The following is a 22,597-nucleotide window of genomic DNA, read 5'->3' on the forward strand; positions in this document are numbered from 1 at the left end:
TCCCCTTCGCCCTCTCTCTAGCAGAGAAAGCGATATAGAAAGAGCCGGGTGATGGGCATCCTCGTTGACGAATGGCAGTTCGTCTTTCACGACGCTCAACGGTGAGGGGGTATTTGCCAATACAAGATCGAGTGTTCTATTGTTATGGTTTGAGACAGCATTATAGGATACCAAGTAGAAAAATCCCATAAAAATCGAAAATGACTACCAATCGCAGTTCCAGTCTCCAGCCGATAATTCATATCGCATATTTCCCTTATATTATAGTCGCCCAACAAAATACATTTATCAAGACACAATAAACGAGCAGAGGATTCAATGAATTCGAAATAATCTTCATATATCTGCAAGCCAAAAGCTGGTGGAATGTACAACACATTAAAAAATAGCTTGATTCATGAATATGAACCCTAACCCAAACACTTTCGCAATCAGGATTCATGAGTGAAGTACACAGCTCCGCTGCGAACTCCCTCTTAACGGCAATCAACACCCCACCTCCTCTGGATAAATTACCCGACCGGTCACATCGAAAGATCTGATAACGGGAATCGAACAGCTCAGAATTCCCAATGCTTGCATAGAGCCACGTCTCAGTAAGAGCAATGATATCATAATCTCATTCACACAGAGACATATAAAAATCATTGACTTTGGTGCACAAGCCCCTCACGTTCTGATAATATGTGAAATTCAGAAGCACTCGTCATGGCATAGAAGATATGAATATTGAACGACAGGAATGATGATGAGAGGAGATGATGAAAAATTGTGACTTATATAATGATGAAATACAATATAATATAGAAATAAAAATGAATTATTATTACACCACCAGCCGCGTCTAGCAGCTCACAAAATGAATTATAAGCCATTGATAATCACAACACTACTCCAGACTGCAAACACGACAAATTATTTTTATCAACAAACCCAGATCTTCTCCATTCTCAATATAAAAATAAACACATTAGAATAAGAGCATCAATAGTGGAAAATTGGTTAACCATAAGTTGAATTTGATAAATGCAAATGAATAAACTATAATAGCTGTTATTAAATTAAGCAGTATTGCAAGAGAAAAAATATATTGAATTAAATAGCCATCTTATAACCTTACTATGATAGAATAAAATTTACTTCACTATCAGAATGATAATTTACAGTAGAAATTTTGATTCAATTAAATCACAGAATAAAAGACTGAGTACATAAACACCTATTATTGAATGACTAACCAATCAAGCATAGGCATCCAATTAAGCATGATACAAGGCGTCTCAGTTCCCAACATCCCCTTAGGAAAATGCTCTTCATACTTAAGAAAAAAAATAAAAATTTCACAGATAAGAAACTCATCAGAATGCTATGGCATGATAATAATCCACAAAATTGAAAATGCGGCTTCCTAATCTAGATTATGGGTGAACGCTATTATAGAGAATTGATAAACGTCGACTTTTTGATGAAAATTTATTGTTAATCTAGCCAACATGTGAAGAATTAGACACGTACTTATACGTACTACTCCTTCACACTTATCTAAAAAAAACCGTCAATTCTCTTTGCAGCTCCTATTATTATCCTCGTATATAAAAATAATTAATGCAGTTGAAGAAATAATTAAACAGTAGATAATGGCTCAAGCAGCAACGTAAACTCATTCACATACAACGTTCAAATGATCCGTTTTCAGAAAAAAATGATGAGGTATTAAACATTGTTATCAGTACGATTAGTGCACTTATCAGAATTCATATCGGTGCCAACTGACTCGAAATCACACAAATCCTCGTCGGAGTTGATGTTCCTCCCCTGCTATGCCAATGTGCTGCGTATTTAGATTGCGTTTGATTCTGCGTTTCTGAAGCAGGGCTTCCGCGTCACCTCTGCGCACAAATTTCACAATTATTCCAGCAGAGGGACGGTTATTCCTTTTTTTGAGTCTGGACACGCATCAATGGATTGCCTTGAAATATCCAAACCCACAGATTTACATACATTGATAACAGCACCTGTCACATCTTCGTTAGGAACGGAAGGAGTACCAAAAACCTCTAGAGTATTCCTTCTTGAGTACTGTTCAAAATTATCCACCTGCAATGAAACATCATCCAGTCTTTTACGAAGAATTTTGTTTTCACTCGTTAGTTCATTTATAATCCTTTTCTGGCCTAGGATAAGTTCAGCCTGCTCGGACAAGGCCTGATATTTTATCTATTTTCGCAGTGCACTCACGAATGGAACTAGAAATATCCTCTTGTAATTTCTGATTACTTGAGGTAATGAATGTCTTCAGTTCATCTAGTGAAGTATTTAAAGTTTCTCGCGTAATAAAAGAGCTATCACCCATGTTAATAGTACAACTAGCTCGTACCGGTGTTGAATCACTTTTGCTACGTTCCACCCTGAATTTATTAAGACAAATATCACACTTCCACCCTGCAGGTCTACTAACCAGTTCCTCAATCTCCACCTCTCCAAGTTTCACACACTTTCCATGGAAGTAGGAGTTACATTGCCCACAAACGATCTTATCCCTACTATTCCTATTCACGGACAGCTTACAAACATCACATGTACTCATACTTGCTTAGAGTAGGATAGAATGAACTCAAAAGCTCGCAGGTCCTATTAAAACTTGTTAAACCTTGAATATAATGCAAATCGACCACGTAAACAAATGCGGCGCGGCTGAAAGACAGTAGAATGTCAGTCCATTGCTTGCAGGATTTCACAGAATACCGATAGCATCGGAGCACAACACAAATAAACTGCTTCCTTCAGCGGCTGAGCGCTAACTGAATATTGATTGTGAAAACTACTTACTCAAATAAAATGCGTTTAAATTAAATGATTCTCCAAGTTCCAAGCCAATTTGTGTATTCCAAACTACAGTTCTTCTAAGCTGATTTTTCTCAGTTAAATTTGACAATGAAATATGCAATTCACTGTTTTCAACTGACAACATAAATTATAGAAAACATGACTTCTCAAATACAATTTACTATTCACATTTTCATCAGTGTTCGCCCAGATACAAACGATAATTTCTCGAATACAACTTCATTAAAGAATACTTGAACAACTGAGCAGTACTGGATATTGACAGTTTTACTTCTAACGTGAAATCAGAATTCTCTCTCCAGTTGATCTGTTAATAAAACAGCCAACACGCAGAAACAATAGTAGCGTAAAGTAATCGTCCAATAGGAGTCGCGGGAAAACGGAATTGGAAATGCCAAACACATTTGAGTTCCGTACATTTTCAAATCCACGATCCCGTAGTAGCAGCTAGTATCCGCTAATATTGTCCCTGTGTGCAGCGTGCTTTACTATAATTTCGAACAATTTATTTTGAGATCAAAGACAATTGAAATATCCGCTACTACAGTCCATGTTTACAGCGTGCTTTACTACTATTTAGGACAAGATATTTTAAAATAATCAACGATCATTGAAATCGTGATCATGTTACCTCTAATTTTGATGCTCCTACTGAAGTAGCCATAGGTGTTGTTCGGATTGAGCGGTATTTCGGCGTTCTTGAGACAGACGAATGGGACAATACCGGCGCCAGAGTAGTTGCGACCGAGCTCATAGAGGCTGTGGCTGGGCTCCGGCTGGGCGGGTGTTGGCTGCACTGCGCTAGAGAGGTCATTTGACTTGATCTGGTCGTCGTGGGTCGAGTTTGACGGAGTGCTCACATTCATCACTAATGGAATGTGTGTTGTAACATTCAAAGAAACGGCAGTGGTCGAGATTGTAGTAGTTTTACCTGTATAAGTGAGTTTAAGATTAAAATAAAGGAAATAAGTTTCGGAGAATCAAGGCTCTACAATCATATTTTCTTAATTCTGATTTTCTCGCCCAAAAACTGAAAAAGAATGTGAGAAAATTATAAACTATTTTATTTTGTGCTTGTGTAAATGAGAAATATCTCATCTTTACTATGATAGCTTATAATTTGATCAAGGAAATAGATACAGTATTCCAATTGTGAATATTAATACCAATTATCAAGGTCTAAACAAGAACTATTATTGTACTCAAGATTTACTCTGCGACAACTGGAGTACAGTTCGAGCAAAACGGGTTGGTGATGATAACGTACTATTCAGTAATCATAGAAAAACGTGGCAATGCTCCAGTTGATTGACTCCCTTTGATTGCCGGCCAGGTGACTGTACCATTTTCATTTTTAGCAGAAAAGTATTATCTTCTAGTTATTGTCAATTCACTCACACTTGAATGATTGGTGAAATGCAATATATAAGTACACTGGAATTAATGAGACTGTCATATTGGGAAAGCTGAACAAGGCAGAGTTTCTCACTCCACTTCAAATCAAGATTTTTATCAAATCAAAATGTATTTATTTACTAAACAAATTATTACATTAAATAGATTAGCCTACATGTAATGTAATATTCTTAGTATTCTTAAGACATAAAAATGGTTATTGGGGATATGAATGCTAAAGTGGGTAGAGAAGATCACTGGAGGGATATTATTGGCTCAAATAGTCTTCATGAAGTCAGTAACGACAATGGGAGAAGAGTTATTAAATTTTCAGCATCCAGAAACATGATTGTCGCATCAACACAACATCCCAGGAAAAATATACATAAGCAAACATGTATGTCTCCAGATGGCAGAACCTTCAATCAGATTGACCATGTCATCATCAGTAAAAGGGGAATGTCCAGTGTCATGAATGTGCGTAGTTACAGAGGGGCAAACTGTGACACGGACCATCATCTAGTAGGTGTGAAGTTTCGATGCCATATTGCAGTTAATAAAGAGAGATATCAAGAGCGACCAAAGTTTGATATAAACAAACTGCATGTGGCCGACAAGAGAGAAGAATATGAAGAAGCACTGAATAGAAAAATGGAAGAGATGGATGGGTCTATTGAAGATATGATGATAGAAGAGCAATTACAAATCCTGACCGAAGCGGTAACTACCTCAGCAGAAGCAGTACTTGGCCTGGAAAGGAGAAAAATAAGAGAAGTTTGGTTTGATGAGGACTGCAGAAAAGCAATTGAAGAAAAAAATAGAAATAGGAATAATTATCTGCAAAGGCCCACTAGAGCAAAGAGGGAACTGTACGAAACGTCAAGAAAGGTATCTAACAAGACAATTAGAAGAAAAAAGAGAGTACCAAAATAAAATTGTAGAAAGAATTTCTTGGACAATGAGACACATCACGCATATAAAGAAGTCAATGTTTTTAAAAAAAGGATATCAACCCCATACAGTGTTGTACAGAAACAAAGAAGGAGAAGTGATTGGAGATAGGGAAGCGATCAAAGAAATGTAGAGAACCCATTTTAGTGAATTGCTGAATCAGGCTGCTCCCCGAATAGTGCAAAATGGAGATCCTAGGTTGGAACAGGATCAGGAAAATGTAGACGGTGTTGAACCTCCAACTCTGGAGGAAATTATTGATGCCACTAAGCTGCTAAGAAACAATAAAGCTCCCGGAACAGATGGAATTCCAGGTGAACTATGGAAGCATGGAGGCATGCAAATATACAGACGGCTTCACAAGCTTAATGAGTAGGTATGGTGTGAAGAACAGCTCCCAGATGAATGGAAGAAAATTATTATTTGTCCCATTTACAAAGAGGGAGACAAACTGCCGAAACTATAGAGGTATATCTGTTGAGCACAAAATATAAAATATTCACTCAGAAATATTATAAAACGCACGATTAGAAAGCATTAAAAGCACGATTAGGGGTGTATGTGGAAAACATGATAGGAGAATACCAGGCAGGATTTAGGCCAGGTAGATCAACTACTGATCAATTATTCACCCTCCGACAGATTACAGAAAAATGCTGGGAAAACAATATAGATATATTCGCAATGTTTGTCGACTTCAGGCAGGCCTATGACAGCATCACAAGAGACAGGCTGTATACAATCATGTTAGACTTCAACATTCCATCAAAGCTGGTGAGGCTAGTCAGAGCCACAATTGTGAATACGATTTGCCAGGTCAGAGTGGCTGGAGAGCTGACAGAATATTTCGAAACGAAGCATGGTCTAAAGCAAGGAGATGGAATTGCACCAATGCTCTTCAACTTGGCACTAGATCATGCAATAAGGAGGACTTCAGTGGATAGGTGTGGAACACTGATGATGAAGTCAGTCCAAATACTAGGCTATGCAGATGATATTGGCATACTTGGTAGATCTATGATGGCTATGAAGAATGTAGCAATGGAGTTGGAGGAGGGTGCATCAGATGTTGGGCTGGAGATAAACACTGAAAAAACAAAAGTATTGCTCCAGAGTAGACAGCATCGAAATAGACTCGGACAACGTATGGAATGTGGAGGGAAACACTATGAAGTAGTTGACAATTTCAGTTACCTAGGGAGTTGGATATCGGATACTAATGAGGAACTCAAAGAAGTTCAAAAACGTATCACTGCAGCCAACCGCACATTTTTCTCCCTTATATGCATATTCAAAGCTAGGAATGTACACCGTGAATGCAAGATAAAACTATATAAAAGCATTATAAGGACAGTGGTATGTTACAGAAGTGAGACATGGACAATGACAGCCAGAACAGCAGACCTGTTGAATGTATTTGAGAGAAAGATGCTGCGAAGAATATATGGACCGGTGTGTGAGGCAGGACAGTGGCGTATCCGTACTAATGCAGAGTTAGCAACACTCTACAGAGACAGCCTGGAGGAAGGAGACCTGTTGGAAGACCAAGAGAGCGATGGGAGGATAGAGTGGCAAAGGACGCTAGGGAAATGCTATGTGTGAGGGGATGGAAAGGTGCAGCAATGGATAGAGATGGCTGGAGGCAAAGTTTAATTGAGGCCTAAGCCCGATTTGGGCTGTAGCGCCATTGGAAAGAGAGAGAGTAATATTCTTAGAGCTAGAAATATCATTTTTCAACATACATACTTTTTTGGCGATACCAACAAAACCATGATTTGAGTGCTGGTGACGAGTTACGAAATATAAAAACCCTATTATTACTTCCAATAGAAAAATATATTGTAACATGGTAGGCTAAACTATAATGTTATAACTATGCAATTCAACCAAGGTGAATGTATATTAATAACGTAAGTTAGGTAGCCCAAGTCTGATGGCAATAAAAGAATCGAATTGTATTAGTGAATTGGGTGAAAAACATTTCTTGATTTGACATTCAAAGACATTTCAAGATTGTACCCTAGTAGACTTCTTTTTCAAGAATTCCAGGTGCTTACAGTGAGGCAAACATATGTTAAAAGAATCATATTATTCATTAATAAGAGTAGTGATACATTCAACTTAAGGAATAATTCATATAATTTGCGTCCCTCCAATCCATTGCAATTTGATATTGACTTTACCAGCTTGAGTGTATGTAAACGTCAGTTTGAATATCAGTGTTACTTGTTTATAAATAAAGTCCCACTGAATTCATTATTAATAGAATTACAGAATCCATAATGAATCGTATACTGGATTGGATTAGGATTAATGTTTATTTTAAATTATCTATATCCATTATGTAGTGTTTCATTCTTGTGTTATAAATTTAAAAAAATATTTGTCATGGCTTCCTTGAATTGGTCTTTTTGAGTTTGTCATTTGCTTGTGATTTTGTTACTTTGTCTTATCGTTTGTAAGTATTGAGATGTGACCTGGTTTCCATAATTTTATTTATTCTAGTTGTTTGAATAAGCTCTTTTTCTTTCTATTGACATGTTTGCTGTACCTAGTTGTTCAAACTCACTGCCGGCGCACAAGTTTTCTTTGCCGGTAGTGCCATTTTGTAAGTTAGAATATTTATTTTATCAATCTGTATTATTTTATGGCAAATAAATGAATTTGAATTTGATTTAATCCATCTATTATTTTTTTCAATAATTGATTTGGTGATGTCATCTAAAATTAAATTTTCGGGTCAAAGGTTAATCAATTCATTACATTTAATTTATTCATTGATTTAATTCAATTTAGAAGTTTTTTTATTTAGAAAATATTTTTGTGTGTTTTGAATTTATTGTAAATTGAGTGTGTAACTGAAGAATGTGACACATAACCTAGATACATTTGGACTGTTGTATAAATTATAATTGGAACCGTTTTGGGCGTTTTAGGCTGTGGTACTTTTCTGTAAGTTGTATAATTCTGAATGATTGAATAGATAAATAAATTAGATAGGGGAACTGACTACGACATACTGTTAAATAAATCCTGGAAACACGGTAATTGGATGGCGATCTGAAACTGTAAGCTGGAGTGTATGGAGTCGATGTATTTTTGGATCTGATGTAAAGTATCACATTTTTATGTAAAGCTGTCTCACTGTCAGATCCAGGAAGTCTTGATAAAGTAAGTGACTGGGGTTTCATATCAGTATTTGAAGAGCAGCATTTTTTTTATTTTCAAAATCATTAATTCTTTGGTTCTTCAAAACAAAAAAAAAACAAAACGTTCAGCAAAAATATAAGAAACAAGAACACCGGCAAGGAAAATCCTGTGCGCAGGTGAGAGTGCTAAAACAATTGATACAAGTCATTCAGAACTTACAAAAGATGAAATAAGAAATTTTATAATATAATAATAAAAGAATATGATGAAGTGGAATAAGGGTGAACGAAAGAGAAAAAGAAAGAGAGATGGCAAATATACTATTGGAACAAAGTTAAGAGTCACTCAAAAAGTATGTCCTCGATTTTACTGGTAATTATCCATTCAATAGTTCTTCTTTTGAGCAATGTAACAGAATTTCGATTAATATTGTCAGTAAGGCATTCTGGAATTAAATTGATCAATTTATTAGCTAGGTAAAAATATTGTCTCTGGCAAAAATTAAGATCCATTCTTGTATTTTCAAACCTATTTCCGGAAGGTCGTAAATTGAGGTTTGATTCGCGGAATAGAAAAATTTCTTTATTATTTCTAATGAGAATTATGAGATTTTTAATATATAATTGACGGACTGTTAACACTTTAAACTCGTTGAATAAATATTTAGTTGGATACAGACGAGGTTTATCTAAAATAGTTTTAATAAGATGTTTTTGGATAATAAAAAGTTTTGTAAATGTGCATTCAAAGCACCCCCCAAGCTCGAATGCCATACTGTAATACACATTTATTATGTGCCTCTGAATCACGCCTATTTTACAGAAGTGTGTGTCTAAGGCAACCCAAACCCTTACACTTTGTTCATCAATTCAAATTGAATGCTTACAAGTGTCGACATACCTTTCTCGGTAGTGGTGACATTGGTATGCGATGCAGCAGTGGTGGTGGAGGTGGTGGTAGCGGGAGTTGTAGTGGTGGTGGTAGGTGGTGGCGTAGTGGTGGTGACGTCAGTGGTATTGTCGTAGGACACAATGACAAGAGTGTCAATGACCTTGGTCTGGCCGCTGGCGCCCGCAAAGCTGTTTGTGAATGACATGTTGGTGGACATGCCGTAGTAGACGCAATCGACGAACCAATAGGAGACGACCCGTGTGGCAGATGCAGCTATGAATGAGTCGTCGGGCTGAGCGAGGGAGACAGTGTGAGTGAGGGGCGCGTCACTCGCCACATACGTGTCGCCTGTCAGCGGAAGGCTGCTGTTGTTCTGCTCCAGAACCATGTTGCCGTTAAGAAGCACTGCAACACACAAATTCATGTCCAATCAATTATTTATTTATTAACAAATTTACAAAGGAAGCAACAGGTAAAAACCAAATATGCTCCCTTAAAATAACGATAAGACAAATACAACTTATATTCAAAATAAAAATAATAGTAAACTAAAAAAGTACTTAAAAACTACTTGAAAGTCGAATCAATTATTATTGACTTGAAATAATCAATATATGGACTGATAGGACTGTACTCGTAAATGGACTAGCCCAAAAGTCACTTAGTGATACATTAATGACGTATTTTAGAGTGATATGGAATAACTTACTACCAGTTATTATTCTGTCCTATATACAACTGTAGAGAAAAGATAGCATAAGAAGATATCCCATGTTAAAGGTCGTTTTTGTTCCAAATTCAAAGCAGATTTTTTGTTCCAAATTCAAAGCAGATTTTTTGTTAGCTCAAACCGATTATTGTCTATTATTACTGTTTTGGCTGGATGAGAGTGTAAAAATGGGGCAGTATGAGACAACCAGCGTCACATAGCTTCACGAAAAATAATCACTAGGACTATCGGCTTGAGTTAACAGTGGAATTTCGAACATAAACACGCTATACCATAGGATATCTACAATGTTATATTTTATCTATGTAAAACACACTTTATTTCAACTATTTGGAGAGAATAACATTTATTTTGAACTAATTTGATTTGATATTTGAGTCAAACTCAAAGTCAGAGACGGGTGCCTCTCTGCCACTCTGTATCTGAAGTGACATATACATGCTCTGTCCAAAGAGTAAAGTCAGTGATTTTTCCCACAGAACATTGCAGAGTGCTCAGGCGGTGGAAGACTAGTGGTGGGGGGACTTGAAATAAGGCAGACTGCAAGCCAGACTACGCCTCCGCCCTGCCGGACACATGCATCACATGCATTTCCTTGAGAACTAAGCTAAGATTCACTACAAACTGTCAGCTTTGCTAATAAATAACATCCATGCTTCTCATTCAATCAATTTTACATTACTGAAGAGAATCTTACTATAAAACTGGAAAGAAAGAGTCAATATTTGATAATTAGGCTATATGCGTCATTATTGAAACCTTTGTTCGAGTGCTGATAACAAATAACAGAAAATCGATAATATTCCATAGAAACTTAAACATATTTAATTATCCTTATGTATTTGCAGGGCTACACAATTGATTTTTCAATGAATCATTTAAACGCCCCTTTTGATTTATTGAAGAGACACAACATGTTTCAACTCATTAGGACATTTTCTAGTGTTTTAGTATAATAAATACTTGAATAATAAATACTATATGGCATTTTATAACTATGTAATGAGATGAAGGTGAAGTAAAACGATATATACAGCTACATATAGATGGTGGCATGCTTTGAACCATTGAAAAATCAAATTGGGAGGAAACATTTTTACTCATAATCTTTCATTTAGTTTAGCATGCAGAACTCAATGGTGTTGAGATCTGTTTTTTTACGGGGGCACTCTGTATCTGTAGCCTAACCACGTGAATGAAAAATACTTATTGAAGGTAAGTAGTTGATAATAGATCAAAGGAATTCGTTTAACAAGAACTATTCAAATGCAATTTTTAAAAACAACCATATGAATTTGGGCTCAAATACTTTTTAGAGGAGCAAGATGGGTTGGACAATAATTTTTTGTATAATAGGAATAATGGATTAAGAATAGAGAATTATTTTCTATGCTTACAGGTAATGTTGAACAATGCTCTGGCGCTGGTAATAGTCCACCTGAAGACACTACACTTGTCAACCGTGACTTGGACTTCATAAATCCCAGGATTGTATTCTTCTTTAGGGAATGTCACATTCCAAGTGGTGACAGGTCCTATGCTCAGGAACTGAAACAGATTCAATCGATTGAAAAGAATACACAACAAAAAGCAATTGATCAATTATGCATAAGTTATTACCTACCTATATATGGAGTGATGAAAGCATCAAAATATTTGTAATTAGCCTAGCATTTCTGTAACTGGTATTCTTGGTTATCTTTGGTTAACAGTCGTTGAGCGGTTGGCAGCAACCCTACATTTAACATCCTTCTGAGGTATCTGTAGATGGCACATCTCACATCCTTCTTCAGTTATTCTATGTATTTCAGTCTTGGTCTTCCTCACGCATTCCTTGCCTCAGTCATTCCCTCCATTACTCTTTTTGTTAGTCTCTCATGTCGAAGAATATGACCAACTAGTAGTGTTCTTCTCCTTCTATCTCTTTCAGTAGACAACCTCTATCTCCAACTCTTTGAAACACCTCTTCATTTGTTACCTTCTCTCTCCAACTAATCCTCAGCATTCTTCTGTAGCAACAAGTCTCAAAAGCAGAAATCTTCTCTCTTCTTCCACACCCATCGTCCAAGCTTCACTTTCATAGGTTGCAATACTCCATACATAGGTTTTGAGCAACCGTTTTCTCAACTTTAGACTCGATGTTTTCGCATTCAAGAATATATTGTAATCTGTTACATTGTAATCTAGGCATCCATAAAAAAACCTACTGATTTGGCAGGACCCTCAATTGTTTGAACTGTGAATAAAATTTTTATTGATTGATTTGATTTACAAGATCATAGATCATGCACACATCCAGAGTCTCCTTTCTTACGGAATAATGCTTTGGGCAAACAGTGTAAACGCCAAATCAATTTTTGTTCTTCAAAAGAAAGCAATAAGAATAATATGCAAGCTACCATATAATGCACATTGTAGACCTTATTTCATTCACCTAGGTATCCTGACGTTGCCGTCGTTATATGTCTTAAAAATATTATGTTATGTACGAGGCAATTTGAATAAGTATGATTCCAATAGCTTCCATAGTTTAAATACAAGAAATAGACACAAACTTAGAATTCCGTTGTACAGTCACACTAAATCACAAAGAAACTGACACTTCACATCTATCAAATTATATAACTCCACACCTGACCACTTGAAGGAACTCACATGCACACAATTTAAAAAAGTATTGAAAGCAGTGTTAATTGATGAATGTTTGTACACCGTACATGACTATTTTAGAATAGATTGGAATCGTTTTATGTGATTCATGTGTTATTTTATTGTTCTGATACTGACTGATCTTAGTGTTTTTGTGTTATTTTTGACTTACTTTAGTGTTAAAAAATTGACGAAGTCCATGTATTCATGTGAATATTTTATGACCAATAAAATTCTATTCTATTCTATCCTTGATCTAAATAATCTGCATGATCACGAATATAAATTCTAAATAATATGTTCATTTTTTTTTCATTTCAATTATTGAATATTTAATCACACAACACTATTTACTGTAATTTGGACTGTATTGATTAGCCTACTTTGAAACGACAAATTAATTGCTAACTCCAAGTCTTGTGAGAAATGGGCAACTCTTGTCTGACCTAAAATATTAGATCTTGAGCTAGTAGAGAAAATGTATATTTTTTCAAATGAATTTTAGAATATTACTTTTTGTTTTTAAGAGACTATCCAGGAAAAATTGAACAGTATATTAATCAATTGATCTTATTTAAAGTAAGCAGTATGTACCTCAGCAGTATGTTTTGGCATAGCATTATCCATCCATTTGTAGCAGTAGGTTCCAGGGACAAGCTGTCCATAATTATCCAACAATTCAGCCTTGAAGGAAATGGTGGCGCCCAGCACAACTGGGCCATTGTTTGAGATACGCAGGTCGTAGCTCACAACTGAAAAAAAAATTAGCATTGAAGGAGTGTAAACTAATAGGCTACAACATCCAAGTCCCTGCATTCATTCACCACCTCCACGCAGCGACCATTAATAGATTGAAAATTATTTTATGGAATTATCTTCTTAGAGATAGTCATGCATCTACACTTATTAAAATTTATTTCAAGCTCATAATACCAGAACCATTGTGTAATCCTATCAATATCAGCCTGCAGTTGACAAAAATCTTTAATACTCCTTATCTTTCTGAATATTTTCATATCATAAGCAGAGATCAAGCAATTCGAGTTGGACACCTGCAGTGGTAGCAGTGGGTTTTATTCTTTTGCTGAATTTCCTGAGTGACACCAAAAGAGTATTAAAACCTAGCAAGGAAAGTATATTCTACAGCACAATGATTGACATTGTCTAAAGCCATACTAGAATCCTTATAAATAGCATTCTCTTTCCCACCCACCTGTGCACTTGAAACAGTGATTGTAAACAAGTAACTTAGGTTAATCACTAGTCACTACAGATCTAACGGGAAGAAAGCCATTGTGACTATTAGACAGAAAAGACGCCACAATATATCATTGTACAGAGCTTGCTAGAATGTAATTTAAATTTTATTTCACTTGCAATATAATATGTACACGACATCTAGGTCTTTTATTAACTAGGGAAAAGTCTTGTTTTGGTTAAATTTTACCGCGCGAGCGAACTCTGTATCTCAGCTTTTTTTGGAGATATCGACACAATTTTTTTACTTGAAAGAGGACAAAAAGTTGAAGCTGGGAAGCCCAAATTCTATAAAAGAATTTGAATTTAAACATTGAATATGATTAAGTTATTTGAAAACACCTAAAATGCAGTCTGTGGTCACTAGGGGAGATAGCTGTATTCAAGTTATTAAAGATTTCAACTCAATTTTTGTTACTTAATTGAATAAAAAGGAATAATAAAGCGTGTTAATCTAAATTTACCTCAAAAATACATAATTTTATATTATAAATGTCAGTTTTAATCTCTGAAGTGGGACTTATAGGTTAGGCTAAATCAAACATTAACCTCAACTGTTCCATCAGTTATTGAATTATTATATTATTAACGATAGTGTAATGTAAACATTCTACATCAACCTATATGCCAGCTTAAAAAGTATAGGTTAGGATTGATTAAAAATCACTTATTTCACTAGGCCTACCCAAGTTTACCTAGTCTAGCACAAACCAAATTGGTGAAAAATACATTACATTAAAAGATTATAACAAAAAGTATACTGTATGTCGCTGATCAATGATTTAGACATTAGAATAAAATTATTACAACGTAGAAACAATACATGAAGGTCAATAATAGCAAACCAACTTACCAGCCTGGAAGCATAATATGAATAGACATAGAATTTCACTCTGCCTTAACATGATTGATCACATTCATTAGAAGATTATAAACGCTAATAACTTTAACATATTATAATAATTATTCCATTTCAAGATCGCTTTGTGTGTGATGTGATGTCATGCCAAAACAACGCAGTGAATTTTATGTCTTATGTGATAAAAGATGGATGAGGAAAAGTGGTGGAGTACCGTCGAGTTGAAGTTTTTCTGGGAGAGTCTCAGCCACAGTATACATACAGTACGGAAACTTGGCTATATCCTGACGCCATTATCCGCCATCTTGTTAGGAAGCGCCGCATTGTAATAGTATTGATGGTAGGTTCGGATCACTTCAATGATCCGGATCAATTGATCTCGTTTACTGCCACGAGCCAATCAGAAGACCAGGATTGGAACTTCCCAAGGTCACGTGACGTGATTAGTATTGGGGTCATGTAAAAAGCATTCATTGGTTAGATGGGCGATTGATTACAAGTTTCCATTCTGTATATTCTGTGTCTCAGCTTCACTAATATCAGTTCATCTATAGCTTAGTGTGGAAACAGACAGCGTAGCGTAGCGTAACGCAGCGTAGAGTATGTTTTGAAACAAAGTCATGCAGTCAGACAGTCGAGACCAGCAACTGTAGACACCGGCGACATTCGAGGCCAGCGACGGTGAAGGACTCCTGAAAAAGTGGCCTCAAATGTCGCCAGTTATGTTCGCCAACGACATAGGCGACAGTTGAGGCCACTCTAATTTTTGTACAGCCCCGACAGTCGAGACCTGCGACGGCAGAGGACTCCTGAAAAAGTGGCCTCAAATGTCGCCTGCGTTAATAGTTTTAAGTAGTTCCAAAATTATCCACCAGGTTTAGTGGTAATCGCAGTACTTCAGATGGGTTTGGCGTTTGGGTAGATTTCAATTTGTCTAAATAACCTAAAAGATTATGTTCAATTATGTTGTTTAATGTGGGAGGTTTGGTTTATACTTTTTTATTCTTTCGAATGACAATAAGAAGATATCATTATGAATGGTTTGATTCTTGAATAATGAACACAAAATGAAAAGTTTTTTGATCATGTGTTTTAGCGCACTTGAAATTTGGACAATCTGGATGTCAACAATGCTTGTTTTCATAGCAGCTTCTCTTTGTCTCAGAAACAGAGTAACGGCACAAAGTAGGAGGAATCTTCTTCTTCTCTGTGGTAACGGCCAGCAACAGTCAGAATTATCACATAGTTATTCAAAAGTATTCTTTGAGTATCTATAGTGAGGTCCACGTTATAATGGTAGTGTATGATTTGCAATGGTTAGTGTATGTATTGCTATCCTTGTCTATCTTTCAACATCATGTTGCCACATCGTTTATCAACAATGTAGAAATTCAACTAATTGACAAAATATTTCATCTCAATCATGAAAGTTTATTATCACATCTTAAAAAAATATATTTGACAATAAAATATGATTAACTATTTTCAAAAATAATGAACAGTTAAATTCATCAGATATACCAGTATCAGCTGTTTTGGTCGCAAGGCTGAGATCTGGCAACCCTTTTCTCCAATCTTCCTACACTGCCATTACAACGTGGACCTCACTATATCAGCTGATTGCATGTCAGCAAGATTCAACTTGCGCATCATAAAATGGATATGTTTAGCTCTAGAAAATGAACCACATGTTTATGTTTTGTTCTAAAGATGACGAATGAATCTAAAGTACAGAGTGTCTATAAAAGAACTCCGGGGTTTAAAAGATTAATATTTTTTCAACTATAAAAGATAGCAAAATTTGATCAATTCCTCTGAAACAAGCAGCTCAGAGTTTTACTCATACCAATTGGGAATGTTTCTCTCAACAGTTGGCAGCACTGCGGAGCGTTGACCTTGAAATGACGTAGTGGCTGCGGCAGGCAGTCAGTGTCGTCTGGACTGCCGCGCTATGGCGACGCCTCAACAAAAGGCTCAATGTGTTATTTGGCTCATAGAAACTAATTCTGTTGTTACTGTACAAAGGAACTTTTGACGTAGCTATGGTGTTGACCCGTCTACAGACAAAACAATTCGTCAGTGGTTGAGTGCCTTCAAGGAAACAGGAAGTGTTTTGAAGCAAAAGTCACCGGGTAGGCCGCTTGTGTCTCAAGAGAATGTGGACAGAATCCGAGCTTCATGCACTTGAAGCCCTAAGAAATTGTTAACAGGACGCAGTCTGGAGTTGAGGTTACCAAGATTGAAAGTCCATAAGGTAATTCATAAAAGACTTTGTTTAACTGCCTACAAGATTCAACTTTTACACCATATCAAACCGGCAGACAAGGTTAAGAGATTCGACTTTTCTGTTTCCATGCTGGATAAAATTGATGAAGATAATGATTTTTTAAAAAGTGTGGTTTTTAGTGATGGACCTACTTTTCATGTGAACGGAACTGTAAACAGGCATAATTGCAGAGTTTGGGGTTCAGAGCAGCCCCATGAGTTTATTGAGTATGAATGTGACACGCCCAAAGTGAATGTTTGGTGTGCTCTTATGCATGACAGAGTCATAGGACCCTTCATTTTTGACGAAAGGAATATCAATGGTGATGTCTATTGTGACATGTTAGAGGAGTATGTTTATCCTCAGTTGGATGACATTGAGGTGGAGAAAGGTTTAGTTTATTTCCAACAAGATGGGGCGCCGCCACACTTCAGTTTGCGTGTCTGTGAGTCACTGGACGCTCGTTTTGGCTAGTTTCTGGGGACATATCAAGAATCATGTATATGCGAAGAAAATTCGAAATGTTTGCCATCTCAGGGAACAAATAGTGAATTGTGTGGCATCCGTTCCCCCAGACATGCTTGCCAGGACAAGAGGTAGAATACCGTTTCGACATGTGCTGTGCCACTCATGGAGCTCACATTGAACTTTACTAGGTTGTTAAAAAATCTTGAAAATATAGGCTTTCTAATCATGTATAAAACATGTATGTACGTTTTTTAGTTTATTAAAATATTTTGTCTTAAAACCCCAGAGTTCTTTTATAGACATCCTGTTTTAAATGTAAAGGGGTTGGGGGTTAGGTTTTATTTGAGTTATATTTAAAAATGTTTTATTAGGATAGGTTGGGTTTTTGCTTTGAAATTGCAATAAGCTAGAAGGGGCTAGGGTCTAGGTAAAGTTATGCTTTTTGATGTTTCAAAGGTAAAAGGATAGGTTGGGGGTTAGGATTTTGATTGAAACACATGTTTGTGAACATGTTCATGGAATGAAACACATGTTTATGTTTCGTTCTGAAGATGACAAATAAATCTAAAGTATTAAATGTGAAGGGTCAGGAGTTAGGTTTTATTTAGGTTATATTGGATAATGTTTTATTAGGATAGGTTAGGTTTTTGCTTTGAAATTGCAATATGCTAGAAGGGGCTAGGGTCCAGGTAGTTATGTTTTTTGATGTTTCAAAGGTGAAATGATAGGTTAGGGGGTTGGGATTTTGCTTTGAAATCTAAATTATTAAATGTGAAAGAGTTAAGGGTTAGTGGTTAGTTTTTTTTAGTTATATTTAATAACTAGCTGTCGGGCTTGCTTCACTCGCCATATCCATCTAGCCAGGGGGCTCTGCCCCCTGAACCCCTGACTGGATCGTCCAGGAATGAGATCAGCAGGCTCGCTTCACTCGCCTGCATTTTTATCATATGTTAGGACAATCCAGTCGGGGGTCCAGACTAAACGTCTGGCTAAACAGATATGGTGAGCAAAGCAAGCCTAAAGGCTAGTAATATAATATTCCCAGGATTGAAGTAGCAATGCCCAATCAATTTTTCCGCGATAAATGCATTTCAATCTTCAACTTGGTGCCAACCTAACAAAGTCAATTCAACTTAATGCTAACCTGACAAAATTATTGAATTAGTTGCTAGTTAACAACTGTTTCGAAGAGGTACTCTATCTAGATTACAGTTCTATAGTAACATATGATATGGAAATTTCAATAATTATAATTATCAAGAGATTGGGAGAAGAAGAATATACATGCTAAAAGACGAACTTTAAACCCTTAAAAACAACCCTTAGAGTTAAAATATTGCCAAAAGATTTCTTAGTGCACTCTAAAGGGCCAACTGAACATACCTTCCAAATTTGAACGTTTTTGGTCTGGTAGATTTTTAGTTCTGTGAGTGAGTCAGTCAGTCAGTCAGTGATTGCCATTTCGCTTTTATATATATAGATAATCAGTCATCACTTAAGGTAGCACTAATATTATGAGGTATAATCTTCCTTTCAGTATAAGGTAAACTTTCTCAGCATAGAATTTTTCTAACACACTATAGTTGAAGAGATGTAGACATACAGAGTTATTGGAAATCATGGAAAAAGCTTAACATTATTTCTTTTACAAGGGTATTTTGAAATAAATGAGGTTGGGTTTTTGCTTTGAAATTATTGCAATATGCTAGAAAGGGCTAGAGTCCTGGTAGAATTATGCTTTTTGATATTTCAAAGGTGGAAAGATAGCTTAGGGGGTTAGGATTTTGCTTTGAAATTGCAATATGCTGGAGGGGATTAGAGGTTTTTACCAAAAGTTATGTCTATTGATGTTTTAAATGTAAAAGGGGTGGTTAGGGAGTTAGGTTTTCCTTTGAAATGACAATATGCTGACTTAGTTGTGGTGTTTTTTAACAGCAGTTGAATAACAACCGTTATATTTTATTGATTATATTGAATTGAATGATAAATCATCATCGAATAATATCATCATCAAATAGAATGACGATTGGCTCCAGTTACAGTGCTTGGTAACCATCATCACAAAGAATGTTACATTTAAAGAACTGACTGAATGGAACGGGAAAAAACCATTACTAACGCATGCGTGATACGGTGCTGACTGTGACCGAGAGTGGTTTGTGTTATCCTCTGTTATCTTCGACTGCGGAAGTTGAGGCACAGAATATACAGAATGGAAACTTGTAATCAATCGCCTATCTAACCAATGCTTTTTACATGACCCCAATACTAAACACGTCACGTGACCTTGGGAAGTTCCAATCCTGGTCTTCTGATTGGCTCGTGGCAGTGAATGAGATCAATTGATCCGGATCATTGAAGTGATCCGAACCTACCATCAATACTATTACAATGCGGCGCTTCCTAACAAGATGGCGGATTTTGGCGTCAGGGTATAGCCAAGTTTCCGTACTGTATGTATACTGTGGTTGAGGTTAGAAGTCCTATCATATTCTGAAAATCGAATCTGAATAGTTTATAATAACTTATTTGTATTTCATTCATACAAATAAAATGATAGTATATTATTGCAGTATACATTATTCTGAAGCATAAACTAATTCCGTTTCATAATAAACTATTCGTAAAACGTACAACACCAATGGAATTGCCCAAGTAGTTCCAAAATTATCCACCAGGTTTCGTGGCAAACACAGTACTATGAGGTTAGAGGTCGAATTCTATTATACTCTGAAAATTGAATTTGAATTGTTTATAATATCTTATTTGTATTTCATTCATCCAAATAAAATGATAGTATCTTACTGCAAAATACTTTATTCAATTTCTAGAAGCATAAACTGATTCCATTTCATAAACCATTTTGTAAACACGTTCACATCAAATCAGAATCAGCTGACTTCAAAGTTATTCTACAGCCCTAGGGCCTTAAAACTTTTATCGGCCTGGTCAGAAAACAATCATTTTCGGCCTCCATATGACGCACGAAAAACAGCTCATTACATCCAAGTGGGGCGAAAATTATTACTTATTAGTTAATGAGTTATAATTATTGTAGTTATTATATTTATAATTATGGACTAGCTTACCCGGCGAACTTCGTACCGCCAGAAAGTCAATGTTTCTCATATCACACTTGACTTTTGGTGAATCATGAAATTTATCTGACAATCAATATTTTTATTTACATCTCAATACGGACTTCCTATGTGTTTAAAATCTACATTTCAATACCAGTAAACAATTTTTCGCCACACTTGGATGTAATGAGCTGGTTTACGTGCGTCATATGGAGGCCGAAAGTGATTGTTTTCCGACCAGGCCGGTAAAACTTTACGGCCCTAGGGCTGTAAAATGACCTTGAATAACAGCTGATCGTGTCCGATCTCACAAAAATCATAGAGATAATCTCATAACGACTGTAATAATCTATATAATTATGTATCGTGAATCACGGTATCATGTCTATAATATATTTTATGAATTACTGTTTCATAATTTAATATTTATTATTGTGTTTTTGATATCAAACAATAGAATACGATGATATCTCCATAGCCTCAACAATATAATGTTGGCTGCATTGTCCATTGTCAGAAAGGTAAAAATCGCAAGTCTTTAAAAGTGAAGAATCGAATTTGAAATCAAAGTACAATAATTGTATCAATATTTAAAAGTGAGGTAGAGTAATAATGTTTTCTTTTTTATTATCGAATTCCACTTCTTAATGCAATACAATGAACAATAATAATAGGAAAATACAGCAGAGATCTAAAGTTTAAGGTAAGCCTACTGGTAAAACTCAGCCTTGACTGAAAAATTCCTAGTAATTTTTCCGTAATTCACTATTAAAACTTTTAGATAATTTTTCTTCAATATCAAACCATATAGAGAAAACATTAGGCCCACTCAAGATTGAATCTTCGAATGTTTTCTCTATGATTTAACTATTTTCAGAGCAATATTTTGTTGTGAAAATGCCGGCAATACGGCTTCAAGTTTGCCGCTATAGGCTACACTATATTATAGTAGCCTACATACGTTACCTGACTTACAGGCCTCTTCGATCAAAGACATGCAATGGCCGAGAGCGTTAAGGCGCTATACATCAGAACTCAAAGTTCAATGAATTACAAACATGATCTAGGTTCGGACCTCGGTCAGTGACATTTTTTTTTGTCGATGAATTTCGACTTTTATTAGCTATTTTTTATATTACTTACCGTAATTTAAATTTCAATCAATTTTTTAGATATATTTTGAGACAAAACTGTGAAATATGCAATTATATTAATTTTTTTAATCACATTATTTCAAAATAGTAATGAAAATTCTATTCATCCATCTATCCATGAGATATTGCACCAGGCACAAAGCACGAGCTATAAAAATTCAAACAATTATTCGAAATATTAATAGTATAAAAATATTGTCACTATTGTAAATTATTAATTAGTAATATTGAAATTAATTGACAGTGAATGTTGTCATAACCAAGATTCAAACTATCAAAATAGGCTGTTTGAATTTTATTTATTTTTTAATTTCTTATATATTGGGAAGTTTTTTTTTGGTGTGGCGAAAAATAGCGTTCGCACCATGGGCAAAAATGTATTTCCGGCTCTCAATCTTTTCTAGTCCTCGGCCTACGGCCTCGGACTTAAAAACCGATTTCGAGCCGGAAATATCTCATTTTCGGCCCTAGGTGCGAAATATACTATTATCACAGAGTGACGTGTTTATTACAGCTGGTAAGTTTAGATGCTAAATCATATTATCACAACATGATGATCTTCCCGTTCTACGTTAGCCACTCGGCTGACAATTTCGAAAACATAGGTCTGTAAAATAGATTAATATAATATAATTATTAACCTCCTATTAAAATTTCTGGTCAGAAACCATCCCCAATATTCACACAACATATTCGAAGAGTTTCATGCCGTTCTGTCAAGTAGTTTTCGAGTCTATAGGGAACAAACAAACAAAAAAATAACACATAAACAGACATTCATTTTTATAATATATTACTAGCCGCCAGGCTCGCTTCGCTCGCCATATCCATCTAGCCAGGGGGCTCCGCCCCCTGGACCCCCGACTTGGTCGTCCAAAAATGAGATCAGCGGGCTCACTT

At 35.8% G+C, this 22,597-nt stretch overlaps 2 protein-coding genes across 2 annotated transcripts in view; one reads left to right on the top strand and one right to left on the bottom strand.

The window, feature by feature from the left end:
- Window positions 1-14,977, bottom strand: part of LOC111043800 — a 30,306-nt gene extending 15,329 nt beyond the window's left edge. The window contains exons 1-5 of the mRNA XM_022328850.2: window positions 14,724-14,977; window positions 13,208-13,365; window positions 11,362-11,512; window positions 9,244-9,639; window positions 3,479-3,778 (exon numbers count right to left, since the gene is read on the bottom strand). Coding sequence (XP_022184542.1) covers window positions 3,479-3,778; window positions 9,244-9,639; window positions 11,362-11,512; window positions 13,208-13,365; window positions 14,724-14,775 — 1,057 coding nt within the window. The 5' untranslated portion in view covers window positions 14,776-14,977. The remainder of the gene's footprint in view (window positions 1-3,478; window positions 3,779-9,243; window positions 9,640-11,361; window positions 11,513-13,207; window positions 13,366-14,723) is intronic.
- A 4,947-nt stretch (window positions 14,978-19,924) lies between these two features.
- The window catches only part of LOC111060408, a 76,573-nt gene continuing 73,900 nt past the window's right edge, over window positions 19,925-22,597 (top strand). Inside the window, exon 1 of the mRNA XM_039434566.1 lies at window positions 19,925-20,168. The gene's annotated coding sequence lies outside the window, so the exon portion shown is untranslated. The remainder of the gene's footprint in view (window positions 20,169-22,597) is intronic.

The sequence above is a fragment of the Nilaparvata lugens genome, chromosome 8 (assembly GCF_014356525.2).
Source record: "Nilaparvata lugens isolate BPH chromosome 8, ASM1435652v1, whole genome shotgun sequence".
Taxonomy (NCBI): Eukaryota; Metazoa; Arthropoda; class Insecta; order Hemiptera; family Delphacidae; genus Nilaparvata; species Nilaparvata lugens.